Genomic DNA, 20113 nt, shown 5'->3' on the forward strand with positions numbered 1-20113 from the left:
CACAGCAATACTAGCTTCTTGGTACTTGTAAACAAGTGTACACCATGTATTGAATGTTAGCTTGTTACCTTAATTAAACTGCAGTTGGAAAACCAGTGGAAACACATTTCACCACAAGGTAAAGTGACATTTCAGTTTTTCTGTCAATTATATGTTCTGAGTTGTGTGGCTGGATAACAACAATAAGGTCTCACAGGTGTCTAATAACCTTTACTGTTAATTTTAGAGAGTGCTTTCAGGGGGGTATTGTACTTGATGTGGTTCTTGCGATTATCATAGCTTTCTTGTATTTATAATTTACAGCGGAAAGCTGTTCAAATGATAAGATCACCTGAGATAAGCAAAGTAAAATTGCACTAAGCTGTATTCAAAACATTTTAACTGTATAGTACATGGTGTATCACTACCAAAAAGACTGTCAATCGCCACTGTAACGGTGTTACTAGAATAAAACACACTTCTTGTTTTTTTATTGATTAACTTCATTGTCACATAGTCTGGTTTCATGTATTATACACGATCATCAACATTAGAGTCTGCACTGGGCAGAGGTGACAAGCACATGTTGTTTATTTTAAAAATTATATTTTCTAATCCCCCTGTAAATTTCACTTTGCTATTCAGTTATTTAAGGCACATGTAGTACTGTTACTTTTTTTTTTTTTTTTTTTTTAAGGGAAAGGGTTGATAGATTCTGAATATTCTCTATTTAAAATAGAAGATTCAATAGAAATAAAATAATTGTAACAGACGCCAAGAGTCAGATTTTTAAAATGATCACGTCCATCTGCATTCAAAACTAACCTCTGTTCATACAGAGTGGGTAAATGAACATCTAACTGTCCAATTGGCATGTGCAAATGCTTGCCTGTGTGCAACCAGTGTATGCAAAATTAGTGAGCGGAGTTTTGGAGGTGAGTTTGAGGTGGTCTGAAACCATGAGACAGGCAGCTGATGAATAATTGTAAGGGTCTTAGTGCAAACTCTAACTTTGGCCAGACGCTGGAGCATTTCACTTCCACGCAGTAGCATGATTTGGGTGGTTTGTGATGAGAAGATTAGGTGGAGTGGAAACCTGAGGCTGCAGAATTAAGCTGGAGCTCTCCTGAGCCTAGCTCGGGTTTCCCCACAAGCTTTTTGGCAGGCCTGTGTCAGGTCAGGCTGGTCAGACTGCAGGAGCAGCTGGGAAGTGTCTGATCTTTTCTGCTTCTAGACTTGTCTGGCAGTAGGAAGTGCAGCAGCCCAGGAAAGTGAAAACTGATCATGGGGAAATAGTATAAACTCAAAGGGGTGGCTGGGGTTACATATGAGTGGTGGAGCAAGTTGACACTTGTTTCATCTGAGCCATTTTGACTAATGAGCTGACGTTAACATGCTGGGCCAAATTCACTACTGATGTAAATGGGTACTGACATCAGTGGCGTGCTTCAGACCCCCAAACATTTAATTATGCCACAAACCAGAGCCATGCCTGCAACAGGGGGCGCTCTCTTGCTGGTCTGGCACCTCCTAGTGGCCCATTTGGGGATTAGCTCACCACATGTTCTGACACCCCTTCCTGTGGTTGCTTAACCCGTCGTCCCATCACTTGCTCCGTGGCCTCTCTCAAGCTCCGGGAGCTGTAGCACTTTCCTCTTCATGGCTTACCTCTCTGGTCAAGTCACAAACAAGACCCGCCTCCCCCCATCCTGGGGTGTTATCCGTCTCCTTCCAAACCATCCCTGGGAGTCCCCAGATAGGCTGCCCCTAACATGCCACTGCTACAGTGGTTTGTAGGGGAACCTATGCCTGCCCTCTACAATGGCTTCTACTCCAGGGACCCTCCCCCAGCAGCTCAGATCTCCCCAGTCCTTACTGCTCCTTCCCTGGACTGCTCCCCACACTCCTGGGACAGGCTCCTGCTCTCCCCCCTCGTACCAGGAAGTGTTTCTCCAGCTTCCTCACTGCGGGCCCCTTCCCTGCTGCCGGACACCGTCCCTGCTCCTGCCCAGGTGAGCTTCATCCCCAATTCAGTCTCACTGCCTCCTCGCTCTCCTCCAGGTACAGTTTATGGGTAACTGGCCTCTTTTGCCTGTATTAACCCCACCAGAGCCAGTGCAGGGTGCACACCCCATCTCTGATTGTAGGAACAGCTTGCAGCAAAACTGGGGATAATGCAAGGGCGTTGTGAGGCTAAATTCATGAATATTCCCAAGGTTCTTTGAGATGTTTGGATGGAAGGTGCAGACTCAGTGCATTCTGTTAATTAATATTACTGTGTTGTGGAGATGAACCTTTAATTGTGTCTTCTGTTTGTAGCCGAGAGCAATGGAGCCTTTTTATCTGTATGACATCAGGGCTGTCACCTCCAACAAAACCATGGAGAGAATTATTTCACCCATGGCAGCTCAACTTTGTCATTTAATGATAGCAGCCGCGTGGGAAGGTGTGACGAACGAGCGCCTCGCTGATTTAGAAAAAGCTGCTGAAGAATTAGCCAAAGCTACTGAAGAACTTGCTTATGTTGCAAGAAGGTAACACTGAGTTTTGAAGAAGGCAAAATGAAGTTCCATCTGTGTGTGTATGTACGTACATGTGTTATAGGTGGAGCAGGCCTGGACACCTGGAGACCACATTTCTCTTGTTGCTTTTAAATTTATCCGTTTGTTCCAGGCATTCTGGTTCCCTTTGTTTTGATTTGAAGTGCCTCACACACTGGGATATGGGCGTTCTAGTTTTTAATTTTTGTCTGTGTCCATAGTGTTGCTTAACTCTTGTCTGTTGCTATTCTGGAAGATGTCTCTGATTTTTAACTCCTCACCTGCAGTGCAGCTGTCATTTCTGGCCCTCCTTTACTAGCCACAGAGATACCTTCATGGTTGGTTGACCACCTAGTAGAGGCAGGGGAACAGTTAGTATGGGATGGGGTGCAGGCAAGTGGGGAGGGGGTTCCCCTCTTACTGGGATTGGGCAGAGGGTCCATTCTAACCCCAACCACACACTCATGTGACTATCTTACATGTGGCTGCTGTTTAAAAACCAGAACATTTAATTAAGGGAAAGCACAATCCCACCCCCTCCTCCCCTGCCCTACATCTGCTTACCCTCCACGGAGTTCTGTTCAGTGGGAGCCGGTTGTATCCTGCCTGTTCAGGTTGCCTGGCTCCTCCCTGGAGTCAGCGTTCCCAGTCCCATGCTGGCGCTGGTTTACAGCGACGCATTTCATTAAAGGCGTCTGTGTGACCTTGCGTACCTGAGATCAGCATCCTTCTGCCAGGGTGGCTCATGAGTCCAACGAGGAGCTGCTGGCTGGGGAGATGTTGTCTGCTGCCGAATCTCTCCTCGCGTCTGGGAAAAGCATCTTACTGGTGGCCCAGAAACTTCATATTCAGCCGGACGTTCAGAGTCATCAGGAGGAACTGATTGATTCAGCAAAGAGAGTCTTAATGGGGACTGTAAAGGTGAGTGTAATGCAGCTGTCATTTGCATGCTATAAATACACTCCTTCTCCACTAACCCTTCATTCCCTCCCAGCAGCTCTGCCTTCTCGGGGACGAGATCTGCACAGCGGCTAATTCCCTAGGCCCGTGTTTCCCGGAGTGGGGTGCATGTGGAGGATGAGATTGTAGTGGGGAATGAAGATCAGCTGCCGGACAAGTCTGCCCTGCCCTGCCCATCCAGGAGCATTGGTAGAGTTGCCAAACCTCCAGGATTGGCCTGGAGTCTCCAGGAATTAAAGATTATGTTGTGTGATGAAACCTCCAGGAATATGTCCAACCAAAACTGGCAACCCTAAGTGTCGGAGAAATAATAAATAATGATACCTCATGCTCTTGGGAGGCAAGGCACTGCTAGTACCCCCATTGTACAGGTGGGTACTGAGAGCTTGTCTACACAGAGCGTGAGTGTGTGGCAAGTGGTGCAGAGTAAAGCTACAGTGCACTAACTGGCTGCATGGACCCCACTATTGTGCACCGGAAGTTGTGCAATGGTGCTTACGACGGAATTTTTAGTGCATGGAGCAGGGACCGTATGGCCAGTTAGTGCATGGCAGGCTAGTGCACTCTAGATGTACTGCCCAGCTGGCCACGCTCTAAGCCTCAGTGTAGACAAGCCCTTAAATTACAAGCTGTTTGGAGGTGGGACTGTCATGTTACATGAGTGTACAGCCGCCAGCACAACGGGGCTCGGACTCGCCACACACAGAGTATGTTGTAGCTCTTATGTGGTCCTTTTCGTCTGCAAACCCCAGAGCACTCTACAAAAGAAGGTCCATGTTGGTACCTCCGTTCTACAGCTGAGCCAACGAGGTGAAGTGATTCACCCACAGTTCCACAGCAGGTCAGGGACTAGCCCAGGGATAGGTCTTGACCCAGTGTGCTAGCCGCTCAGTTACGCTGTACCCCGAGCCCAGCCAGAACTAAGAGCAAAATGTGGTGCCCAGTTGCTTGGGGGTTTAGGGTCACCCTACTAGCAGTAATACATTTTGAATCATCTCATTGCTTTTAACTTTTTTTTTTTTTTTCCAAACCAACTGAAAATACGAGAACTTTGCTCCACGTCTCTCTCTATAAAGAGGTATAAAAGCCAAGGAAGAGAAGTAGTTTGGGGTTGTGGGTCAGACACGACACTGGGAGTTGGGAGATTTCTGGTGTGACCTCGGACAAGTCACTTAATCTCTCTGTGCCCCAATTTCCTCATGTGTAAAATGTGGTTAGCAACGCTTCCCTCGCTTTCCATAGTGTGGAGAAACTGTGATCATCACTGCGCATGAAGTGCTGAGATGCTCTGTGGATGTTTTTGTAATGTCACGAGAGTTCTGTACCCTCAGGTTTCAGCACTATCGATCCAGTAGCGCTCACCAGCAGCACTTTTATTCTCAAATTCACCGAGACACATGTTATCAGTGCACACAGGCATTTTAAAAACAAAGCCAGCAAGTTGAAAATGACAAGTACGTTCCTAGCAAAAAGAACACCACAGATCTTGGGAAGTGTTCAATGTTTCCTTTTTTTGTGACCTTTGTTCTGATTTATCAACTAGATCCTCCAGCTTGAAGATGATGCTGTAGTGATGAGGATTATCCAGGCCGCTCATTGGCTTCAGCATTGCCTGACTGCACTTGAGTTTGCAGAAGACATACCAGCCCTGCTGGCTGCTTTCCGTGACTTTTCAGAGTCCTTGCTCTTGCTGAACAATTTGACAGAAAGACGCATCCAAGAGCTCCGAGAGTCTCCTCCTCAGAAGTATTTGGCCCAGATGCTGCAGATCCTTAGGAAGTGCGTCCCGATGCTGCATGCTGCAAAACACAGTCACCTGAAGCACCCCCAGGACCAGCAAGTGAATGGTTCCAAAAACTACATTTTCCATTTGATGGATAGCACCATAGAGGAACTGATTTCCTTGCTGACAAACACCACCAGAAACAAGGAACTACTGGAAAGAAATGGGCTCTTTTCCCAGCACCTGGGCCTCCTGTCCAACGCAAACCCTGCTCACCTAGCTGAGGACGAATTCAGTTTTTGTGTGGAAACAGTGGTCTTCCACTGCATGCTTTTAGCTAACTCATCAAGGCCAAGTATTAAGCTGCAGTTGGTCAAGCACTGCCATCATCTGCTAATGCTCAAGAAAAGCATTTCCAACCATGGAAGCCTAATGGAGGATTTGCCAGCACAAAGCCAACTAGAATGCACCCTAGAAGAGAAATGTCACGCGATGAGAGTTGAGGTGGAGATTCTTGATCAAACCATGCTCACTGCTGTTTTGTGTCAGATTCTGGACACTTTCACAGACATTAATGCACCCCTGAAAAGGTTAATGGAAGCTGCACTGGAACCTACAACTGTGCAATATTCTCCTGCAGGAGAGGATGGATTTCTAAGAAAACTTCAGCCTCTCATTACTGCCTTCTTCAGTCATGCTCATCAGATGCTCAAAGTGGCAAATTTTGTTCTGGCCAGGTGCACCAACCTCCAAATCATTAAAGAAATTGAAGATCGTGTAGACTGTTTAAATAGATTCCTTGCCACGGTGCCTCTACTCCTCACGGAAATGAGCAAAGATCCTAAGATTAACATCCAGGAACAACTACAAACCTTCTATCAAAGATGGGCTTGGACAACAGAAAGCTTGTTAGCGTGTGTTGATGAGACAATCAACTTGCCCGAATTCCTCGATCTGTCTATTCAGGAAATGGCCGATCACAGAGAGTGTTGTGAACAAGAACTAGAGAGTCAGAACTCTGGAAGGTTTTCATGGCATGCCGCGCATATGACCAGCCTAGCTGCTCGCGTGATCCAAGTTACTAACAGATTTGTGGATAAAATCAGAGATCCCATTTTCAAGAATGGTTTGTTAGTTTTAGTTAAGCAATTGGAAATCTCCATTCTGGAAGTGAGAACTGTTACTAGCCACTGTTTAGGAGGCATCTCTTGTCTACAAACTAGAAACGCATTTTCAAAGAGGGTAAAGCATCTGATGGACTCCACTCGAAATGTCAGAGAGGGGCTGGATGAGTCTAACCATCCAGATATTCTGAGTCCACTTCGGGAACAAATTCGGAGCCTTGACATTCCAAAAGAGCTGTGTTGCTTTTCAGCCCAGGACCACGTAGAGCTCAGAGCACCAGATGTCATAAAACAGAGCACTACTGACAATACTGAATTAGTGGAAGAATTTTTAAGCGAACGGCTTCCATCAGCCACCTCTCCTCTTGAGATGCTTCCAAGAGCAGGTAACTTATACCCAGAAACAGTGGATTTACATCCTGTGATCAATGAACTCATCACTGCAACAAAGAAACATGACATTACTGCTGTAAACACGGCTTGCTTTGTTTTACTTGAACTTTCCAACTGTTGTGTAGAGGCAGCTCAGGAAGCCTTACCAATTGTCAAGTCGCCACTGCTGGAAAAGCTGACCCACTACAGAAAGATAGTTCTATTAACACCATCTGTTATTAGCTTAGCTAGGGAGATAGGTCCAAACCCAGTTTCCAGAGCAGACAGACTTCTTCCAACAGCTGTTTTGTTATCGGAGAAGATTTGTGAAACTAACCAATGCCTGGTGGCTGTGGCAGGCTCTTGGTACAGTCTAGTCCAGCAGTTATTCCGCACAGTAGCTCCCGCTGACTTTCTGAAGAGCAAACAAACTTTGGATGAGATCATGCAGACTTTAGCAACAGTTGTTCAGCTAGCGGCTGATGTTGCACACACAGATTGTGAAGAGGAGCGCACAACAGTTCCTAAGATTCAGGAAAGGTTTGTACGGGTCCAAGCAAAATTCACACGTGCTCAGACTAATACAAAGCATTTACTTGAAAAGGCGCTGTCTTCTGACTGCTTCCATTCTTACCAGGCCCATCTCGAGGGGATCTGCCTTCTTTGGTCTGTCAGCATACAGGTGCTCCTGAGTGCTGTGGATCAGCTCATAGGACGAGATGTTTTGTTCCTAGGTGAATTAAGGAATACAATGAAGCACAAGCTTCGCTTGCGGGATGTCCTGGCAGCTGTCTCCGAGAGCTCTTTGAGAATACAGGAGGCAGCCCGGCTGTCCTGTCTCGCCTGTGCTGAACACAGTGTGCAGCGTGACATCCTAGCGCTCCGGGAGGAAGTAAAGGTACTAACTGAAGCTCTGTTGCAAGTGGCGGATGTTCTGTCTGTCTCCCCAGTGCCTGCTACAAACTTGTCCATTCGTGCTGAGCTGCTCCAACGAGAGTTTGCTGTTAGAGTGAAGGCACTTCTGATCCTCCTGACCAGCACCAATCGGGAGTACATGAGGGTCATCCAAAACATCCTCAGACTGGCCTGGCCTCCTGCGCGTGCCCAGGGAGGTGACGGAGTGATGGTTAAACAGGCAGGTCAGATAATGGCAAACGTCCAGCTGGTCAAGACCATCACAGAAGACGCTTTGGAGAACACAGTTCATCTAAGAATGCGGGAAAGCCTGCTCTCTCAGACAGACCACCTTCTCCTCCTTACTTCTGAGCTGCTAGGAAGAGCTGGTGAGCAGCTTCAAAGCCAGCAGGACAAGGAGCTGGTCCAGCTAGACTACATTGCATGGGAGTGGTCTGCTAAAGCGCACTATGTGGTGACGCAGCTTCAGTCAGTGAAGGACATTGATAAAGCCGCCTTGGAGCTCGTTAAGCAATGTTTACAAAACAGCGAGTCACGTGCTGTTGCAAATCAATGTCATGGCAAAGCAGAGCTCTCCCCCGCCAAGATACCCAGCACCAAACACCAGAGTCACACACACCAAGCCAATTCAGCAAATGCCTGGCCTACCATGAGTGAATCCAAAGGTTTAACTGCCGGGGATGCATTTGAAATCATGGTATAGTAGATCTTAGCTATTTATCTCTAAACTGTGTAATCTCAAAACTGTGCCAACTGCATTTCACTGCTTGTCCAAGAGTCCCATGTCTTGCTCATTTCAGACTTTTGTTTTTTTTTTTAAATCAAATTATGCAATGGCTTGGAGTTGTGGCTGCACAGAACCATCTTCCCCTCTTGCTCACTGTCCCTGTTGCTTCCATATCCTACGAGCAGCAGAACTACATGCAGTGAGTGCCCCCTATGGTCGGGCTCAAGATTCCCTAGGTGTAGTAGCACCACAGTCACTGGGTTAACGAGATAAGCTGGCTGATTGCCTTGTGCCTCACTTAACTCTGATGCAAAACTGTCGGAAACTGGAGTTCACTGGAAACCAGATTTTATATCGGTCACTTTTGATGGACGAATACATTTAAAATAAACCAAATACAAAAGGTATTGGCACCTAGTCATCGGTCAGTATTTCCAGCTAGCTCTGAGAGGCTAGGCACAATGTAAACATTTTGCAGATCTTTTTCCTGAAATGGAGATAACGGCAATTAGCAAAATATGTAATTCAGCATTCACTGCAAAGTGCCAAGGTCGGTGCACTTAGGGCAAGTCTACACTAAAAGCGCTATGTCGGTGCAGATGTACCAATGCAGCTGCGCATCTGGTGAAGATGTTCTCCCACCGACATAGCACTGGTGTCGACAGCACTTAGGTCGCTGTAACTTGTGTCGCTCAGGGGGGTGTCTTTTTCACACCCCTTAGTGATGTAAGTTAGATCAACTTAAGCAGTAACGTAGACCTGCCCTTAGTGAGTGGCTAGCACATTCTTTTCCAGTTGAAATAGCCAGATCTTTTGAACTGCACAGGGGACGCCAAGTGACTGGAGATACTGAGAGCACAGAACATAGAGTGAGAACATGCAGATTTGCAGAATGAAATTGGAGACTACCTCAGTGGTACAGATCAGACTTTTTTTTTTTTCCTTTGAGGGAAGTTGGGTTGTGGGGAAGAGAGGGCCTGAATTTACCAGAGCAGAAGCGCCACTTATATATTTTCCTCCTTGTGTCAAGTAAAAAGAAAAAAAAAGGGGGGGGGGGAACCAGAGATTTCAAAGGGGCTCAAGGGAGTTAGGCACATGAGTCGCACTGAATGTCAGCAGGGACTGGGAGCCCCAGCAGCCGCTTTTAAAATCCCTGCCCAGGAAGACAGGCAGGGCATCTAGAATTAGCTTGTGGCCACGTACAGTTTCATCAGCCGTGCAATATGGGGCTGATGCTGTGCCCTTTAAAGTCCCTGGGTATCTTTCCATTGACTTTGAGAGATGACGGGAAGGACTTCCGAGAGTGCTGGAACAAGCCGCTCAGGTGCCAAGTTAGGGCTGAAGCTTGAAAGTGACGAATACAGAAGGACTTGCCGAGCTGACAAGGATTTCCTTTGGGCTTCACAAAGGGCAGCTGGGTGCTGTGCCGGGTTTGCGTAACAGCTGTTTGAATGTACCCCGAGAATCCTGCACCATGGAGCGTGCTCCATGCTGTAGTCTTGCGATGCTGGTAAGCGGGATGCTTGCTGCCATTTCTGCAAAACATGTCAATTTGGACACCAAGTTATTTGAATAAATCTTCCAATCTTCAGCTTTTGTGGGTATGACAAAAGGAGAGTCTGATGGCTGGGCACAGCTGTGGGATTCCCGTGGCTACGCCTGCCCAGCTGTGGGATTCCCGCGGCTACGTCTGCCCAGCTGTGGGATTCCCGCGGCTACGTCTGCCCAGCTGTGGGAACTCTCTGCCCATCTCTTTATGTGGCAGGGTTTCTTTATAGAAACCCTCTTTCAGTTATATCTGCTACCCCCTAAACTCGCTAATCAACTCTAATTTTCTCTTGTACTGCAATATTCCACCCACCATCCTGCCGAGCGTTTGCAGTTGTGTGGGCAGGATGGAGGATTGGACAGGACCTGGGCGGTAGTGCTTCTAAACCACATGATCACCTTGCTGCTAGTGAAGCCAATATGATGCGTTAGTCAGGCAGTGTGTGGGAAGTTGCCATTTTCGGCTTCTGAAAACAATTGCTTTCAGTTGCAGCAGGCATTCACACATTTCAAAATAAACCAGATAAAATTGTTTTAGCTCACAACTAACTGCCCTAGAGCTGTCAGCTCCAATGAGGATGGTCTTTGGGGTGCAAGTCAGGGGATAATATGAGGAGACTGTTTAAAGGGACCCCTGGGGTAGCTAGACTCAGTCCAGTGGAAAGCAAGGACTGACGCTTGGCTTACTGGATGGGATGGATCTAGGCAATGTTTCTGTTCGTTTTGCTTAGTAGAAATGACTCAAGGAATAAACCCGTGGAACAAGCCCAAGGATATGCGTGTGTAAAAATTCAAAACATACTTTTTTAATGTAGGAAATGGGTATTTCTGCCAAAAAGGGACTGTCTAAACCCTCTTCATGACAGCACTTTGGCATGGACGTCAGTAATGCAGAGATGGTAAAAGGGAAGGTCGGTTGTTTGAGGTGAATCTGTTTCACTGTCTTCACAGCTCCTGACTGACTCTCCAAATGACTCCCACCCCACTAGCAGTGAGCAGGGTAAGGGAGCCGCTCCTGCTGCCCTGCCAGAGGACGCTGGACAGTGGCAGGATGACACCAACACCATGTCCCAAGTCACCAAGGAAATGGCCACTGGGATGTCTCACATGGCACGGTTTCTAAAGAGGAAGGGACCGATAACGGTATTGCCAGTGTTGTTATAGGATGGGAGGAAATATTTCACTCAGTAACCAGGGCCCGCTAAATCCTCCAAGCACCTATTTGTGGCGATGACAAATGTCTGAGCCACATTGTAGAGAGAGCACAATGCCTCAGTAAGTCAGAAAGGGGGTGTTACCATGACAAGGCTGAACACGCACTAACTCCTGCGCGCCCCCCCGGGAAGAATCAATCAATGTCGGTTTCATTTAAAACAGGTGTAATAGCATTAGTGTGAGTGTATCTGCAATGCTCTGAAAAGAATTTCCTCCAAAAAGGAGAAGAGGAAGGCAAGGAAGATTATTCAGCCCCTTTCCCCTGCTATTTCAATCTATTCATTGACTCTCGGAACTATTACCCTCCCTCTTCTCCCCACAGGCCTGGCCTGCTGGCTACTGCAGTTTGGGGCCCAAAGTCTACTTGCAGCTCCAGTTCTTTGATGGAGTTTGGCATATCAAACAGTCCCCAGTGTAGCTTTCACAGAGCGGGTTAGAAATGGCAGAATGAGCCATGAACTGCTGCTGCAGCGGCTACAATTCAGATGTTGAAAACACTTTAAAACTGTCCTGTTTCTCCATCAGCCTCTGAACCATTCCCACAGGGTCTCTTTATGATGTTTGTTTGTCCATTAATATCGCCCCCCCCCCATGCCCATAAGGGGCATCGGGAAGTTTGTGGGTGTTTTTGTTGTGAGGGTCCAGCTGTGCCCCCTTGGGAGTTGGGCAATCAATTTCCTCAGCCAGGCTCGGAGAAAGGTTCCGTTGTGCTAACATGCGCTAGCGCTAACGAGGCAACAGTAGATTTTACATCCATTTTATAGCAAACACCCCCTCTCCTGCCCGACTTCTTTTGATTTAATTTTAGACCAAAGAGCAGCTCATTGCCTGTGCTAGTCAAATGGCTTCCAATGGGCAAGTGTTTGTCAGATTTGGCCACCTGATTGCAGAGAACTGCCTAGACGAAAGATGTGCAACCGAACTGCTGTGTGTCACCGAGCAAATCCAAACTATCAGCAACCAGCTCAGAATTATTTCCAGGTAAACCGAAAGTTCAAAGCATCTTCTCTCTTAAGGCTGGTGTGTGCGTCCGCGCCTTCTTAAAAAGGGATTTTAAAGGACACTGCTGACTATCTTTCTTGTTCGTATTTGCATATGGCACCAGGGGTAGGCATCTAGTTACTGGGCTGAAGACTGTCTCTGCCATGAAGAGTTTTCCTCTTTGTTTTACCTTCTTACAAGCTAAAAAACAACATAGCCCCTGGTTTTTGTTCCCACATCCTAGGTGAGGGTGATTCCTGCTACTGGCTGCCACTGCCGAGTCAGCAGAGTGAAGGCATTTTAACCCAAGTCCTATTGAGATCACTGTAACTATCCTATTTGTAGTTTGTTTCTGAATTGCGCATTTTTTTAAATAGTGACATATTTCTATTCACGAAGATTCCTCACCGACTTCCACTTTTCAGCACGTGGCATGGTGGCGTCCACAGCCCACAGCAGTGTCCCTTTAAAATCAGTGCATGTGCATGAGGCGTGTCTATAGAAACGACTCCTATCGCAGACAATAGGGAGCCTCTCGTGAGCTGCACATCTTACCCTCCCATGCAGTGTTACACGCTGCTGTGCAGAACTGAAGGTTCCGCTCTCGTATCGTTCCCCGTCTAAAAGAGCCCAGTGGGAAACTCGATCTGTCTGAGAGCCCGATCCTGCTCCCAGGCAGCCAGGGCTGAGCCACCTCGGGGCTTCAGCTGAGCCGAGAATAAGCCTTGAGCTAATGTTTGAACAGCATTCTCCAGAGCTAACGCTACTTGTACTAGGAGGCACTTATGTCCCCTCTTGATCTCAGGCTTCCAGCCATGCTGCATCTGCCTGGAGGTTCTCTGGCTCCTTGCGGTTAATTTTCCATTGACACTCCGAAACCTTTGTCCCTTGGGCTCCTTGACCAATGAGTGCCATACCGTTGGTGGCTTTCTGGAGTCCTGAATATCTCTGCATAGCTCTCTGTGCTAGTCAAACAGAGCTCAGAGGCATCTCCCCCCTTTCTTCTTGTCACAGTCTCAGTGCTTATGTCACCCCCATCTCCACACTCTGAGCACACCGGCGAAGTCCAAATAGCAGCAATAGTTTTTCTTTGTCCCCCTTCGGCCGGAAGGGCCACCGCTGGACCAGCTCACACTGGGTGATTAAGGGAAAGGGTCTGTAACTAGGCACTGGCAGCAGTATCGTTGGGCATTCAGGCTACAACAGGTTTCAACACTGCGTTTGCTACTTCTCCATTCTGGCTACTAGTGCTCCTGCTTTTATTCTTTTGCTCTCCCTACAACACCTTTTTAAAGCTGAAAATCTCTTCTGCAGTCAAAACTGTTCCATGAGCAAGGGCCAGCGGTACTGGAGCCCTTTCCTTCCACATGTATCAGCTTGTTCTGTGACCTTCCTAGATCCAGGAAGCCCTCAGCCAGTAACTCTAGAGTGACAGTATGTAGTCACTTAGCAAGTTGTGTAACGCTTTTGCTTTAAATTTTTAAATATTTTAAGGGTAAAAGCAGCAACAGCAGGGAGTAGGTGCTCTGCTGAACTACTGGTGAACAATGCACAGAATCTGTTTCAAGTGGTCCTACAGTCCCTGAAGGCAGCAGAGGCCGCGTGCGTCAAAGTAAGTGTGCACTGGTATAGGTCAAGATTCTTTCAAAAGGCAAGTTCAAATATATTCACATTTTTACCCCCAACACTTCTGGATTCAGGCTGTAACTTTCAGAGAATTTTAAGGGAGTTAACTGTCCAAATCTCACTGGAAGTTGGGCACGTAACTCACCCCCTGAAGAACCTTTGCAAATCCCATCTGGAATCTGTGTTTGCCTCTCAGAGGTGACTAGGCACCAATTCTAGAACAAACGCTCCCTGGCAGCTGACCACACTGGAGTTCTATCTTCCTGGGGGAACCATAAATGTTCCTTAGCCTGGATTTGTTGTGTTCTGCAAACCCACAATTAGAATCTCTCACACAATGTGACTATTGTGGTCAAGTCTCTTATAATGGAGACAGCTGCTTCCTGGATCTGCAACCTTTGCTCCTGCCCTGTACTTACCGTATTGAATTATCCCCCCAAATAATGGGCCTTCATGGTCACAATTTCCAACTTGCCCTCTGAGATGAGGAACTGCCCAGTAAGTACTGGGCCATATCTATAGGCAAAGTTCATCGAAGTGCCTTCAGCTATTGATTTTGGACAGAAAGGCAGACGGCCAAAAGAAACACTGCCATGGAGGTAGATTTTCAGCTGGGGCTTTAGAGACAGGTGAAGTGTCTCTTAGGCTTTGTCTTGGCTCAGTTAAGTTTCCATTAAAACTCTCAAGGGCTTCCTAATGAGGACAGCAAGAAATAACTAAATACCTTAAATAATTTAATAGAGCAATCTTTAACTGAGCGCACTCAGAAAACAGGCACTCATTCAACCAGGCTCAGCTAATGCAACTTTTCAGAAATTATAGGTCGTAAATATTAAGGCCAGAAGGGACCATTGTGAAGATCTAGCCTGACCTTCTGTATAACACAAGGAACTTGTAACTTCCGGTTCAGGTACAGTGCATCTTCCAGAAAGAGATCCGGTCTTGATATAAGGACTCCAGGTGACGGAAAATCCACCACATCCCCAGGGAACATGTTTCAATGGCAATGGTTATCATCAGCACTCTTAAAAAATTTGCATCGTTTCCAGTTTGAATTTGCTGACTTCAACTTCCAGTCTTTGGTCTAGATTAAGGAGCCTTCTACTAACAGAAATCATTCCCATTTAGGTACTTATAGACTCTCTCTCTCTTCGATAAACTAAATGGACTGAGTTCCTTTAGTCTCTCATTTTAAGGTGCTTTTTCCAGACAATAAATCCATTCTTGCAACTCTTCTCTGAATTGTTTTCAGTTTTCCCAACATACTATTACTCCTTTTCAACCCAAGTGGTTAATCAAAGTTTGGGGCCCCAGGGGCATTCCAGTTGGGAGTAGAAATGTATGATGGAGACTGGTATGTTCTTTGATGCAGTATTGTGTATTGACAAGGAAGTACATAGTCCTGCTTTTCCAAATGCAGGAAGAACCAAAATTTAAAAGTTTCTCATCTTACAGGCCAAAGCTTCTCTCAGCCAGCAGCCCTGACCTCTCCCTAGCTTCTCCCAGGGCCACACCATGCTTACAGGCTGCTGCTTGGATTTCCTTCTCTGAGTCTGATTGTTGTCTGCACACCAACCTGTCATTTCCTGTCTCCCCCCCCCCCCCCCCCCAATAAAACCAACCTTCCCCCCTCCCCTCAAAAAATACCCAGTTGAACCTTGCCAACATGGTGCTGCTAGCTTCTGGTAGACTCCACTATGACTTATTTAGGAACTTAACTTGTCTCTTATAGCTATCTCAAATGTAGGGCACATTCACACCCACCAGTTTAAATGAGGTTTAACCTAACCAACAAGGTTTTACCCAGCTCATAACTCTACTGTTACAGAGTGTGGAGAGCAGAACTGTACACAGCCTCACCAATGCAGTATGCAGACAGTATCACCTCTCTACACTTGCTACATATTGCCCTATTTGTACATGCAAGGATTGCACTGGCTTTTGTCCCCACAGCATCATGCTGGGAATAACCTGTAACCCTCTTCAGTCACTGATTTCCAGGACACAGGTATTTTTGGTTCCTAGATTATGACTTTGTTTTTAATAATAAAACAAATGCTGCCTGGCTAAACCCCATTTATTAAGCAATCCAGCTTGCTCTCTGTCTCAGTGACCTGTCCTCGTTATTTACCAGCCTACAGATCTTGGTCATCTACTGATTATTTTCAGCAATGATTTTCTTTTCTTCCAGTTCATTGATGAAGATACTGAATTGCATTGGGCTAAGAATAAATCCCTGGGGGCCTCACTAGCTGATTCCCTGTTAACAACTGTGTTTTAGCCTGCTTCTGATCTATTTAAAATGGGCAATGATTTTGCAGAGTACCAGCTTGTTAATCAGAATGTCACACTGTACTAAGTGCCTCTTTTCCATACAACCAGGCTGATTGGTTTTCATTATATTTCCATCCTTTCAGTCTTTACTGACAGTCCTGGGTCAGCTGTTCCATTGTTTAGTCTAGGAGAGGTGTCAGGCTAACCAAGTTAACTTGGTTCCCACATGTGGGCATCTAGACTTGGTGTGTTGAGGCCCCTTTGTACTATAAGAAATTTTAAACCCCTTTGTCTATCCACGTATATTAATGTGTGTAATTATTTTGCTTCCTTCAAACAGGGTTTGCGAAAGCCAGATCCTGACTCAGAGGCAGCAGAGGCAGCTGCCTTTTGTATTCAATGGAAGAAAAAGCTGTTATGGCACAGAGTCAAAGCGGCTTTAAACCCAGATAGGGATGAATTCGGACTTCGCAGAACACGTGCAGGGCGTGAACCCACCCTTACAGCTATAGCTCAGGAACCATCGTCTCAGAATTAAGAACTCTCCCCCTCCCCCCCACCCCCAAATTCCAAGCCCGTTCAACAACCAACCATGGTGGCTGGTGCTGCCCTGGAGTAGGAAGGGGCCTCTGTCATTGATCCCTAACTCTTGCAGGAAATGACATCACCAATGGGGAGGGACAATAATGCCACTTACCTCCTTAGAAGCTAATAATGCTGCCCAGGAGCAAGAGAGACCTTCACAAATAAGTGCCATTAGCATATAGAGTCTGGAGGCCCAGGCTGGCCATTCTTGGCAATGAAGCAGCCCCTGTACAAAAAGCAACAACTATGTTATTTTAATAGAAGTGTTCCTTAGATTCTTATCTAGGGTGGATGTGGTGTTGTAAAGAGGTAGCAAGGTATTCCAATGCAAGATTTTTGTACCCATGTACCTTTTGTGCAAGTGAAAAGGCTACAAAAATGTACTTAAGTTGTCAAGATAAGTTTGAAAGAAAAAATGACCAATAAAATGGGATTTAATTTATTTTAAAAGACAAATTTTAGTCATGCAAAAGATTTCTTTGACACAAATTATCACCTTTTTATTTTAAAAGAAAAATTCAACTCCTACAAATGGTCTGACAAATTAATATGGCTCATTACTTAGGGAGCGTTAGCCTTGTGCTTTGTATTGATAAATGCATAATTATTCATTGACAATTTTTTTTAATACCGTATTCATTATAACAGAAGGCACGTATACTATTGCACACCATCATGCTAACAAAACACTAACACTCCTCAGCAATGGGCAATATGACTATACGTGTCTAGCCTTTTTCAACGTATCTGCTGAATGCTACATATCTAAACCTGAACCATCTGCAGTCTCAGACTCATATGGATTTATACTGGTCACTTTGAGGATTGTAACAGTCCTCAGCACCAGCACACAAGCAAGCCTGTGTGCATGCCAGGCTCCACACTGAACAGTGGATTGACAGAACATAGGTCAATACAAAAAGCTCCAGATGAAGTGTGGTATGCCAGAAGTGGAACATTGGGTTTTCTAGCTTTCATTTGTCACACCATTTATCATACCCCATGGGGGCCTCATCTTCCCCGAGACCTTAGGTATACTGTGGTCTATGCATTTTGGAGCAAGATGTACAGGTTACTGGCTGTTACTTGGGGCACGTCTATTACATATGACATGAGAGATTTTCAAGAAAGTCAACCATTCCTGGAGAAGTCAGTTTGGCCTGAAGAATGGCCTTTCTGACCATTTACTATCTCCAATCAGCTTTTCCTTCCTTAGAGGTTTTTAAGGTCAGGCTTGACAAAGCCCTGGCTGGGATGATTTAGTTGGGGATTTGTCCTGCTTTGAGCAGGGGGTTGGACTAGATGACCTCCTGAGGTCCCTTCCAACTCTGATATTCTATGATATTCTATGATTCTAGACTTGCCATTTCCAGATAAAGTCCACCCAGAATAACGACAAGTGGTTTGTCCTCCCCATACCCAATAGGCCAGGTCCACTGCATCTGTATGGTTATGGTGAAAAGGGGTTGATCCACAATGATCACTGGAACTTGGCATGGATTTCGGTGGTGTGCAGCATTCCTTATCACATCCACAGCATGACAAATCATTGCCACAGACTTGGAATCATTTGAAAAATGGGGATGATGAGCAGTGATGGCCTGGGTGATCTCTGGCATTGATTGTTTGCTAGCCTGGTAAGTGGCCCAGGAAATGTCTTGATCTCCATTGAAGGTAACCAGATTTGCTGCTTGCTGTATTTGTTCAAGCCACCTGTACTCTTCTTGCAGGGCTTGGGTAATAAGTTGGCGTTCAGTCTTGATTTCAACATTTTGGGCATTGGGTTTCTTTAAGATGAATGGAGGGACAAGTGTGTAAGACTCAGGAAGTGATGAGATAGTCTTCTTCATGATGCTGCAGTCTCAAAGTCTGGGGTGGGAATTGCACGGACAATTGCCTCCACTTGAGTACTGGGATGCTGAAAAAGTGATATCCCCTAGTTCCATGAGAGGAGCATGTTGCTGCGGTGGAGCCTAGGATTGTGGTCTATGCTGTCTGTGGCAGAAGTAGTGAACAGACCATCATGAAGCTTTAGAGGACAGACTACATTCTCATCCTCAAAGTGTTGGCATGCACTATTTGCCATGCTGGTACAAGTGGCCGACACGCTGTCATAGGAGATGGACAATCCAAGTTTAAAGAAGGTAGCTACTAGATCACTTATTCATGGCTGTGCATGAAGTGTAAAACCAACATAGATTGGTTAAGGGAGACAAGGTAGGTGAGGTATTTTATTGGACCAATTTCTGTTGGTCAGATAAGCTTTCCAGCTGACCCGAGGAAGAGCTCTGTGTAGCTCAAATCCTTGGTTCTCTCACCAACAGAAGTTGGTCCAATAAAATATCACCTCACCCACCATGTCTCTCTAATATCCTGGGACCAACGTGGCTATAACAGCCCTGCATATGCAGATTGGTAAAGGCATTTATTGAGCTTTGTTGTGGTACAAATTTTCTATTCCTTTGTGGCAATGGATGTTGTTGTTGCACTGCAATAGTAGTGCCAAAATAAGGGTAGTTGAATGAATGGAAATTTGTTCTGAGTTTTAAATGTTTGGACCATCCAATATCATGGACATCAGTGCCAATAATCACTCAGGAACACATTTTACTTGGCATCCTGCGTCAAATGATCCAGTAAACTGTTTTCATATGAAACATGTCCCTTTGAATAATTTTTGCTGTTTGGAACAGGTGAAGTGCTTCTTCGTGACAGTCTTCCTCACATGCTTTTCGGAGGGGATGTCCAATATTCTGGTTGAAGCAAGATGCACATCATATACTTCTGTGTGTGCTTAGAGATCTGCAATGCATGAAAGAATATGGGATTTTAGTTCAGCGCTGTGAATCTACCCAGCCAGTGTCATCCCCAGCTGTTCTAATCTAGCTGTACAGAACCTTGTGAGGCCTGCTAATTTAAAGATTTCAGCCACATCTTCATTCAGCCTAGTCTCTTCAACGTATGCTATCAGTTCAACAAAGGCAATTCCATGCAATATATTCTCTGTGTTGCTTTGCTTGGTTTTCTTCTCCCTGACTTTGTTGTAGAGAGACACCAAACATGTTGTATGACATATTGTCTCTTGGGCCGTTAAGTCTGCTACACTTAGTTTTGCAAACAAGCACTGATTTTGCAGCTGAAGTACACACTTGCAACTAGTCGGACTATCAATGCCGAGGGCAGAAACTTCATGGAGGTCTTCTGAAAGTATGTTCATTTCACAAACAAAGGATGCCTTTTTTTCCTGTTGGTCTCTTCAACGTGTGTATTTCCTCTTCAGTTTGAGCCATAACTTTCTCAGCTCCCCCCCCCCCCCCAGCCCTTTTAAGTTTGGTCCTGTTAAACTTCATGTAGCAAGATTTGTGCCAACATCCATTTTTTTTGTTCAAAGAATTTTTTCAATATAATCAGCATAATCTAATCTGCATATATCTATGCATACAAGTGCATACATCTTATGGAAACACCTGATATTTTCTTCTAGAGTTTGATAGCCAGATCCAGCATACTATCTTTTTGATTCTGCTGGATTAATCAACTCTGC

At 45.8% G+C, this 20113-nt stretch overlaps 1 protein-coding gene and 1 long non-coding RNA gene across 5 annotated transcripts; one reads left to right on the forward strand and one right to left on the reverse strand.

Annotated features, from left to right (window-relative positions):
• Positions 1-612: 612 nt before the first annotated feature.
• On the reverse strand, positions 613-16803 carry LOC135982586 (uncharacterized). The gene is made up of 3 exons (XR_010600008.1): positions 16682-16803; positions 3233-3398; positions 613-2870 (listed from the first exon to the last, which is right to left on the reverse strand). It is a non-coding gene; the product is annotated as an uncharacterized LOC135982586 (long non-coding RNA).
• On the forward strand, positions 2308-17025 carry LOC101933606 (uncharacterized). Of its 4 annotated transcripts, XM_065589925.1 has the most exons (7): positions 2308-2513; positions 3257-3440; positions 5023-8310; positions 10840-11031; positions 11912-12084; positions 13579-13696; positions 16325-16660. In XM_065589925.1, exons 1-7 carry the CDS (start codon positions 2308-2310, stop codon positions 16520-16522), a joined length of 4359 nt encoding a protein of 1452 aa, XP_065445997.1. In that variant the 3' UTR covers positions 16523-16660. The 4 variants fall into 4 exon arrangements, with proteins under 4 accessions (XP_065445997.1, XP_065445998.1, XP_065445996.1 ...); XM_065589926.1 differs by lacking the exon at positions 13579-13696 and having other exon boundaries at positions 16325-16576; XM_065589924.1 differs by lacking the exon at positions 16325-16660 and having other exon boundaries at positions 13579-14044.
• The last annotated feature ends 3088 nt before the right edge of the window (positions 17026-20113 follow it).

The sequence above is a fragment of the Chrysemys picta genome, chromosome 3, assembly GCF_011386835.1.
Source record: "Chrysemys picta bellii isolate R12L10 chromosome 3, ASM1138683v2, whole genome shotgun sequence".
In the NCBI taxonomy this organism is placed as follows: Eukaryota; Metazoa; Chordata; order Testudines; family Emydidae; genus Chrysemys; species Chrysemys picta.